Below are 9,387 nucleotides of genomic sequence, written 5' to 3' on the forward strand. Positions count from 1 at the left end.
TTTTGCCATGTCTCTGCCGTGCTTTTCTTGTAGGTTTGAATCCTGAGAGCTCTTCTCCTTAATGCTGTGCAGGATGGCATCGGAGCCAAGCTTTACTTTGAGCTCCTGAACGAGGTGTCTGATGTTTGTGCTGGCTGGAGGCCCTTCTGTAGGGCTCCTGGCCACAGTGAGGGCTGTGCTCCTCGCCACATGAAGACCCAGAGCTGCCCTTCTCCCCCGTGGGGAGTAATACCAACATAATCTCAAAACAAATTTACGCAGTGCGTTTTTCCATCACCCCTTTTGGGGTCGTTCAGCGTTATTTCTCCCAATGCCCCCCCCACACCTCCCCGGAACCTTCCCTCGGGGGCGGAACCTTTGTAGCAGCACCGCGTCCCCCCGGAGCCATCCGCAGCGGACCGCCCGCCTCTGGGGGGCCGCTTTGGGCGCGGACCGGGGCGGCCGCCATGTTCTCGGCGGCGGCAGAGAGCTTCCTGAGGCAGGCCCGGTACCGGCGGCACGGTTTGGGGGGGGGGGGGGCACGAATCGGGCTGGTCCCCGGGTTTTGTGAGGCTTTGTGAGGGCCGGAGCTCGGCCCTAACCCCCCTGTCGGCTCTCTCCCCCCGCAGGGAGGCCCAGCCGGAGGAGCTGCAGAGGTTCGCCGCCCGCGTCGCCGCCCAGCTGCAGGGCCCCGAGCCGGGCCCCGAGGCCGCCGCCTGCCTGCAGAGGCTGCACCTTGTTGTCGCCGCCACCAAGTACCCCCGCAGGTCGGTGCGGGCCTCAGCGGCTCTCTGGAGGCCAAACGTTACGGTTTGGGACAAAGCAGGGGGCTGGTGCTTCAAAAAACATCCTCTCTGGTCTTAAAACACTGGGTTTGGTGTAAAAATAAAGCCTCCTTGGCTGCTTTTTCCCATTCCAAACTAGAAAGCAACCACCTTCTTTTGCAGTGTGTGAAGCAAGCGTTTGTGTCCCTGCGCTCCTTCAAGCGTGAAGGGACAAAATTCCGAAATGAAGATAATAATTAACACATTAACCAGGGTTTCAGTCACGGGATATCGTCCCAAGGCCATGAATATTCAGGAAATAAACGTATCAATCTGTTGTTGCCTTGCATTGATGGGCTACTGTGATGTTGCAGGCTAGATGGCGAGATTGTGGGCCTGCTGCAGAAGGTGCTGTGCTCCCCCAAGTGTCCTGAGCAGATTCAGTTGTTATGTGCGGCCATCCTGAGAGAGATGTCGCCATGCAACGACCTGAGCCTCTCTTGTGAAAACATTCAAGACCCGAAGCTCCTGAGTCTGGTGTCCTCTGTCCTTTTGGCTCAGGTAAATGACACGCAAGCCAGAAGCGTTCCCTCATTGATACGGATTTGTTTTCTGATTCTTTGTTGTTTCCTGAGCTCAAGGAGAATGAAAAGTAGTTGAAAATACCCAGGAGAAGCCAGAATTATTTCTATGCTCATTTAAGGAACTTAATTGTTCCGTTTTGTGTAGGGAAAAAAAAAAGGGTGCTTTTATTTTTCTCCTAGTATTTGATAACAAAGGCTGCTTAAAATTACACAGTCTCTAGGGGCAAGAGATGTGTCAGCAACACAAATAAGCAGCGCTGTCATTTGCAATAGGTAGCAGCAATATATCTGTGGGGTGGGGAGAGGTTGTCTCGTCCTTTTTCCTTCACTGCACAGATCCACAAACCTTAAAATTCCTTGTCTGTACATTCCTTTCATCAGTTTATCCCCACCTATTTGCTGGAGAAGCACGTAAAGTAGCCCCAGTCGTAGATGAGGTTCTGACATGAAGTTTCTCACTGGAAGCTTGCCTGTAATTTCCTAATTGCTTCTAGCGATCAGGTACAGATCTGGCTATTAGATGGGGAGTGTCGGAGTTTGGTGTTTGTTCACTGCCTGCAGCAACCAGCTGTCCAAGACCCTGAGCAGCAGAGAAGGTTTACTTTTTGTTGGCGTGATGACATTTGCAGGGAAAGAAAATCTCTGGGAAGGCTGAGCCCACCTGTCATCGCTAACAAAGTCAGCTTGGACAGAAGGGTTTGATGGCGTCTCAGAACCACAGCTATAACAGCTTTATTTTCCTCGTTGTGAGGATACAGCCTGAGCAGAGAGTCCTCTGATGTGTTGCAGCAGTCCATTTTCTGTTCCTAAATTCCTGACTTACCAATTGAGCTTGCAAACAGACCACCTTGGGAGCGGTTAATGCTCTCTGCTCTCAAAGCGATAGCTCAGAGCAGCATTTAATGTGAGGACATCCACTGCAGTTTTTAATTTCCACTTGAGGTGATGATTGTCCACAGACATGTTGCTCTATCCAAGTACTCTCCCGCCCTGGGATCTGTGGATTCACTTTGCAGAAGAACTCTGTAATGGGTGGTAAAATAGCCTGTGAGTTCTTTTTATCTTTGACACCGGTATTGGTACTTGATAAAAGAGTTTTGTTTTATGTAGCGTTGGTCTCTAGCACCGTTAGATCACCTGCCTACCTTTACCTCTGCTTTACTTTGAAGGGAGACAAGGCTGAAGTGGCTGCTGTGGGGCAGCGTGTCGTAAAAGTCCTTGAAGGAAGGCTGCCCGAGGGTCAGAGTTCTCGGTACCTTCTTCCCATCTTGTCCAACGTCATCAGTCTTTCACCAGAAGCTCTAACCGAAGGTAAATATGTAGGAGACCTGGGACTGCTGTCTGGCAGTGATCTGTGGAGTGATCAGCAGGGTCTCTGAGGGCTTTGGATGTGAGCAGGACTTGGAAATGGCTGTTAAAAGTGACATCTCTGCCACAGGGAAAGTGAACTTCTCAGGGGAGGTACATTCCACCCCTTCAAAAACTGGGCTGGGCCTTCAGCTGCTTGGATTCCTTCCAGGGGCCGGAGTCTCTGCTCTGTGCAGATTTGTGTCAAATGAAGTTGTACCCTAGGCAAGGTTTTCAGATACTGCAGCTGTGTGAAACTGTAGCTGTCCCGAAGAGCTGGCTGAGCAGGCAGGATTACCTGCCTTAGCTTCGGTGTGTCCCGTGTGAGGAATTTCTGCCTTTGTCTGCAGAGGTGAAGCCAGCCGCTGTCTGGATGGGTCTGACAGTGTTTATGCACCTTTGTCCTAATAACAGCTGTGAGCGGAGACAAAGGAAAAACCATCTCTGGAGTGATTTGGTACCAGAAGTCCTTGGTTCCAGCACTTACTCCCTGACTTTTTCTCTGAGGAAACAGACAAAACAATAACATGGCTAGCAGGGAGAGGACACCAGGACTCTAACGTGGTGTGAGGAGGGTAGGGCATCCACCTTGGGGTGGATTTCTTTGATGAGAGCTGGATCAGAGATGGGTCTAAGCTGGAGAAAAACCACAGCAATTGAAGGGCAGCGGGGGGGTGTTGCAGAGGCTGCTTCTCTGCTTGGTCTTAGCAATGACCTTGTGACTTTTCTTTGTACAGAGCAGACCAATGTAGTCAGCAAAAAGATGGCCGACTGGCTGAGGTATGCAAGCATTCAGCAAGGAGTCGCTCAGCCTTCTGGAGGCTTCTTCTCCAATCCCAGAACCAGGCAGGTGAGTGTTGAATCGCTGCTGTTACCTCATAACAGGCATTTTCTAGTCAGCAGCTTGCTGTTACGAGTCCCCCACATCAACTTCTTTTGATAAAGAAGGGCTCAGAGGAGGTTTCTTTACCTTCTCCTGTGGTCTCTTCCTGTGGGTCTAACCTGCTGCACCTTTTCTCCCAGCCTGGCCCTGTCACAGAGGTGGATGGTGCCATTGCCACAGACTTCTTCACGGTGCTGTCTCTGGCTCAGCACTACACAGAGGACCAGTGGCTCAACATACAGGCCTTCTCCATGCTGCGGAAGTGGCTGCTGTGCTACGGGGACAAGGGGTTGAACGCACCCAGTTCAGGTACGAGCTGAAGGGCTGCAGACTGGCGTGGGAAGGAATATCACAAACCCCCCTGACTGATCCTTAGCAACCCTTTTGTAAGGGTTGCTAACTCAGTGGGTTCCCCAGTTTCAGGCAAAATGCCATGGGTCCCTGAGAAAAAAGGCTCAGGGGGTAGAAGACAACATCTCCTTATTGTTCTGTGAGAAAACCTTCTACCCCAACATCCTTAACTTCTCAATGCACCTGGGGACAGACAGCTCCCTCTCTGTTGCTCAGCAGCTAGCGAGCTACAGTGCCCGTGATGGGACCTGATATGTGGTAACGTTTTTTCTGTAGGTAGCCGATCAGAAATGGACAAATCTGTTATGTCCATGGTCTCAACTGCATCCACATCCAGTCACCTGCTTCCCCCGAAGGAGCGGCTCCGGGAGAAAGCCTTCGAGTACTGCCAGCGGCTTATTGAGCAGAGCAACAGGCGTGAGTTTTGCCTTGGAGCCTTTTTGGTAGTGTTGTTGAAAATGCTTCTGCTTTGCTGCTTCTGTGGGCTGGGATCTCACTCCCTGGAGCCCACAGGCAGGCTGGAGACACGGGACTGGCTGCAGCTGCTGGTGCAAGCCAGTGACCATCCCTGGGCTGGGATTTTGTGAGGGATTTGGAGGCAATGCCATCGTTTTGCCTCCAACCCTTGATCTGCAGCGGGGCTATAGAGCCTGGTTCTTATTAGCCTGGAATTGGGATCAGTATTTGTTCCCACCTGTCTTGAAATTTGGATTAGAGTTTAACTTTGACTTCTGTCTCTGGCAGAGGCCCTGAAGAAAGCTGATGGAGACCTGCAGAAAGCTGTAAGTACGCAGAGGTGGGGCTGAAGCTCTGGGAAGCTGTGCCGTGGTTTCCCCCACTCTGACCTGGCTCTCTGCTCTCCTGCAGTGTCTCATTGAGGCGGTGACCATCATGGACATCATCTGCAAACAGGACTCCTCCTACGTGTACCGCGCAGCTGCCTTCCTGAAGGTCCTGCACAGCAGGATCAGCAGCGATGCCACTTATGCCAGGGCTCTGCTGCCCATTGCCCAGTTCTTCCTGAATCACGGTGAGCCATCAGCTCTCCCCCTGTTTTCCAGATCTAGCATTCTAACAGCACAGCCTTTTGTCCTGGCAGTTTGCTGGCTGCCAGAGGTCCTAATTGAGCTTTGGCTATACTGTAGGATGGTGATCCCATGCCTGGAGACCCAGGAGCTGGGCTGTCCTCTGTGTGTGTGTGTGGCTCTTTTTCTTTATTTTGTTGTTTTTGTTGCTTTTTAAGAAAAATATGCTCCAGACTTAGCTTTTCCATATCCCCTAGAGCCCCTGTTGGCAGGGCTGCTGGGTGAGCTGTGCTCAGGAATGTGCTGTATCCTCCCAGGCGAGATGGCAGCTGTGGACTCGGATGCAATCTACAAACACTTATTCACTGATATCCCGGCTCAGCTCTTCCACAACGCATCCCTGGCCTTTGAATTTGTCCTGTTCTGCAAAGAAAACAGCCGGCTCTTCACTGAGACCTCCAGCATATTCAGGCAGAGCTTCCCAAACCTCTTTAAGGTACAGTTTCAGGAACAGCATAGGAGACAGCCTGCTGCACTTCCCTTCTGTGCCTCTAGAACCTTCTGTTTGCCCTTCAGCACACCCCAGAGCCTGCTGTGTGCCTCTGTGAGAGGTGAGAAGCAAGTGTGAGTCTGAGGTGGAAAGAGGGTTCTGATTGTGATTAGCACTGCCAGGAGAGGAGAGTCTGGTTTAGTATTACAAGCAGTGAGCACAGTTGGGACACAGCAGTTTGTTTTTGGTAAACTTCAAAAAGTTGCAGCTTGGCAGCCACTGAATCAGCTGCTAGATGCATGTGGTGAACCACCAGCAACATCCCCAGCTCTTCACTGAATCCCTAGTTTTCTCCGTTTTTGCTCTTCAGAAGTGGCTTTCCCTTTCCCATCCCTTTTAATCACAGTTTGAGAATTGTCTGGGCTGCATGGTGGAGCACAGGGGACAGGACAGTACAGAACTTTTTTGCTTTTTTTTTTTGCAGTTCCTGGCGTGGAACAGCCCACCTCTTATCTCTGAGTTTGTGGACCTTCTCCCATTTCTGCTGGATGCAGGTACAGCCATTGAGATCTTCCATTTGCTGCTTGACCTGCCCTGCCTGACAGCGGCTCTGGATGTCCAAATGAGGTAATGCTACCTTCTCTTCCTCTCTTCTTCTCTTCCACTTGCTAATCAGAGTCTTGACATTGACCACACTCTTCTCTGAGCCTCAGCTGCCCTCTGGCTGCTGCTGTCAGAGAGTGAGAGGAATTTATTGCAGTCAGGTTAACACAAAGCTGCACAGGCATCAGCCCGGTTATCCCAGTAATGTGGTGTGCATGGGAAGAGAGGTTAACCAGCTCTTACTCTTTAGTACTGGACTGCCTCTGAGGCTTAGGGAGTTGTAATTCCCCTCTCTATATCCAGCTCCAAACTGTTTCCTTGTGCTGCTTGGAGTGTCTGCATGCGCCACTGCCTTGACACAGAGGTGTGGACTAGCTAGTCTTCCCTCCTTGCCCTTACCCCTTTTTAGTGCCTCTGTTCTCCTGGAGGCAGACAGAAGTTCATTCTGAAGTCATTAGGGAGTGGAGGAGTCTGTATCCTTGCTCTTCATTTTCTTACCTGTCATTAGCAGCTCCTTCTGGAGTGCTTAGAAAAGGGAGTCATCCGAGAAGCAAGAAGTCGGTGGACTTTGGTGCCTGAGGGTGCAGGGTGTCATTTTCCTGTTTCCCAGAAGTGATACAGAAGCAGTTCTGGGACTGTTGCCTGAGTCCACGGCTCTGAGATCAGTGTGGGGACTTATCACTTCAGACACTCTGGTTCTCTGGCTTCCAGGTGCCTGGATTAGACCAACCTGCTGTCCCTGTTTCAGTGTTAAGGGTATTATTCCACTGTTCGTGATCCAGCTGCAGCCTGGATCATCCTCACAATTCATCATGTTCTGTGTTTGCCTCCTGCTAGGTCAACCTCTGCCTCCGAGAGGGCTTCCAGCGACCCCGCTGTGAAGCCAGCCACCTGCCTGGAGGCCTTTCGCCATCCCCTCTACAAGAGTGCCTTCCAGTACCTCCTCCGCATCGAGTCTGCTCCTGAAGACTCTCCAGAGAGGTAGGAGGCTGATGCAGGAGACTGCCACGAGGGTTTGGGTCAGCTTTCCAGGTCTAGGAGGCAGCTCTGGGACTGCTGGGAAAGGCTTTGTGGGGTTGTAGGGAAGGGAGGCCTGGAGAATAGTTGGGAACAGGCCTTTTTTGTTGCCCACAGGCTGATTCCACTTCGACAGCTGCTGGGATCTCTGGCCAGCAGCCCAAGGGTTGTGCAGTGTGCAGATACCGTCCCTGTCTTACTGGAGCTCTTTTTCAGTGTGGTGGCAGAGGTAGGCCCTTCTGGGGAAATCCCAGGTGTGCTGTGGGAATTTCTTGTTACATGAAGAACGGTCACAGACACAAAAATATTAAGACACTGCAACTTCAAGAGAGAGATGTATGAGGGGATGATGGGATGGTCTAATTCTGGCCTAGACCCACACTGAGCTGCTCACTCCATCCAGAAAGCAGAAAAGCTCCACGGTGCCATGTTCACACTGTTCTCAGGCAGCTGTAAAGGAGGTGCATGTGCAGAGTGATTGCCTGGCTGCCTTTGTGCACTGCTCCCTTCGTGCTAAATCAGGCTATTTCTATGCTAACTTAGTCTTCTCTGGCTGGTTAGTTTGTTTTTTGGCTGCTGGGAGTCACTGGTGTTGCTGAAGCGTGGGCTGTTCTCAGTTTGCAGATGGTCCGCTGATAAACCAGCTGGTGGTGCTGCTGCTGCAGAGGAGCGACCAGCTCTATGACATCCCAGCGTTTAAAGATGACGTGCACAGGTGAGACGAAAAGGGAGGCATGGCCATGCTCTCACCCCTCCTTCTGGCTGTGGCCTGGCTTCCAAGGACAGCCCAGGAGCTGTTTCAGTCGCTGCTGAGGCTCATCTTTGGAGGGTGCAAAGTGGGACCCCTCAGCCCTGCTGGATCCCATGGTCTGAGCTCTCCGTCTCTTCTCTTCCAGGGTGCTGAGCTCGCAGCTGGTGATGCTGTGCAAGCTGCATCCTGCACTCATTGTAGAACTGTCCAAGGAGCTTCTGGAGTTCTCGGGGACTGTCAGCAACATCCAGAACAAGGAGGCTGTCTTCACCCACGTGGTAAGTGGAGCCTGCTTGCGTCTGCCCCAGGGCGCTCCAGCTGCAGTGCAGTCTGTTGGTTGCCTTCCCTTTCCTCCTCTACTCTGTCCTAGCATTAGATACTTTGATTTGCCATTCCCTAAAAATGGTAAGATCCCCTTTCCTGTGCTTGCCCTGAGCACATTCACCTTTGTTTCAGGTCTGGGCTATCGGAGAGTACATGTCTGTGTCCTACGACAAGCGCTGCACTGTGGAGCAGATCAACAGGTTCTTTGAGACTCTTGAGGCTGTGCTGTTTGAGGTCACCCAGGTCCGACCCCTGGCCAGCATCCCCAGCTATGCTCCCCGTGCCATCACTGTCCTTATGACTGCCTTGACCAAGCTGGCAGCTCGCAGCCAGGACTTGATCCCCAGGTGAGGATGGAGGGCAGAGGGCTGAAACACACGGATCTGATGAGTCCGAGCGCAGGTGTTTGCTGGTGTTATACGATGGAACCTGAAACTGAAAGAGGACTGAGAAAAAAAGTTGTGGAAGTGCAAAGTTTGGGGAAGTGGGATTCATCTGGTGACTTAACGCTCTGTGCACCAGCAGAAGGGGTGGTTGGTTTCTGGTGTTTGCCTTCAACAAGCTTTTGGGGTACGTAGGGTGTGAAGATCCTGCCAGCTGAAGTTCATGTCCTTCTCTTCTGCAGAGTGTCCTTGTTCCTGGCCAAGATGAGAACGTTTCTGCAGAGCCCTGCTGTCACCTCTGTGTACTGTGAGGAGGACCGTGAGGAGATCCTTACCCGGGCAACCGAGCTGATGAACCTGCTGAAAATGCCAAGCGTGGCTCAGTTCGTCTTCACGCCATCTGTGGATGCATCCCGCAGCCGGTTTCAGAAGGAGGTGAATGACACCCTCCCTTCTGCCCTGAGAATAGTGACCCGGCTCCTCGAGCCAGCTCCTGGCTTTGCGTCAGGCTGAGGGTTTGGGGTTGCTGGGAAGCTCCAACCTCATCTGTTACTGATCTGACACAGCCACACTCAAGGCTCAGGCCCTGCTCTGAGCTGGGAATGAGGAACAATGATCGTGAGTGAAACAGAAACCAGGAATAAGTAGAGCTGAGGCCGCTTTTTTGGTCTGAGCCTGTTTGTACATCTCTCTTCTAGCACTTCTTGTTTTTCTACCTCCTGTGTTTGTCCTACCTCTCCTTGGCCAGTATGGATTGAAAATACCAGTGGATTTGTGTGAATGGGGCGAGTGAGTGAGTGCCTGCATTAATCCCCTGCTAGCACATTTCCTGTGTGAGGTGGGGGAAGCAGAAGTGACTCCATTAAATCTGTTGTGAGCTCTCACT

At 51.9% G+C, this 9,387-nt stretch overlaps 1 protein-coding gene across 2 annotated transcripts; it reads left to right on the plus strand.

Moving 5' to 3' along the window:
* Positions 1-331: 331 nt before the first annotated feature.
* AP5Z1 (adaptor related protein complex 5 subunit zeta 1) lies at positions 332-9,385 on the plus strand. 2 transcript variants are annotated; one of them, XM_068699748.1, is made up of 17 exons: positions 332-487; positions 609-746; positions 1,118-1,304; positions 2,497-2,638; positions 3,412-3,524; positions 3,698-3,866; positions 4,185-4,325; positions 4,653-4,690; positions 4,776-4,938; positions 5,251-5,429; positions 5,908-6,050; positions 6,864-7,007; positions 7,161-7,272; positions 7,661-7,758; positions 7,940-8,072; positions 8,251-8,465; positions 8,744-9,385. In XM_068699748.1, the coding sequence occupies exons 1-17, from the start codon at positions 447-449 to the stop codon at positions 9,012-9,014; spliced, it is 2,427 nt and encodes an 808-aa protein (XP_068555849.1). In that variant the 5' UTR covers positions 332-446; the 3' UTR covers positions 9,015-9,385. The 2 variants fall into 2 exon arrangements, with proteins under 2 accessions (XP_068555849.1, XP_068555850.1); XM_068699749.1 differs by having other exon boundaries at positions 419-478.
* Positions 9,386-9,387: the final 2 nt, after the last annotated feature.

Source organism: Anas acuta, chromosome 15 (assembly GCF_963932015.1).
Source record: "Anas acuta chromosome 15, bAnaAcu1.1, whole genome shotgun sequence".
Lineage (NCBI taxonomy): Eukaryota > Metazoa > Chordata > Aves > Anseriformes > Anatidae > Anas > Anas acuta.

What these genes read in the sequence shown, in the direction of transcription:
- AP5Z1 (XM_068699748.1), top strand. Translation starts at nt 447, where the DNA reads ATGTTCTCGGCGGCGGCAGAGAGCTTCCTGAGGCAGGCCCG. An exon ending in ATGGAGACCTGCAGAAAGCT is followed by an intron (nt 4,691 to 4,775) that starts GTAAGTACGCAG and finishes GCTCTCCTGCAG; the next exon opens with TGTCTCATTGAGGCGGTGAC. An exon ending in GCTTCCCAAACCTCTTTAAG is followed by an intron (nt 5,430 to 5,907) that starts GTACAGTTTCAG and finishes TTTTTTTTGCAG; the next exon opens with TTCCTGGCGTGGAACAGCCC.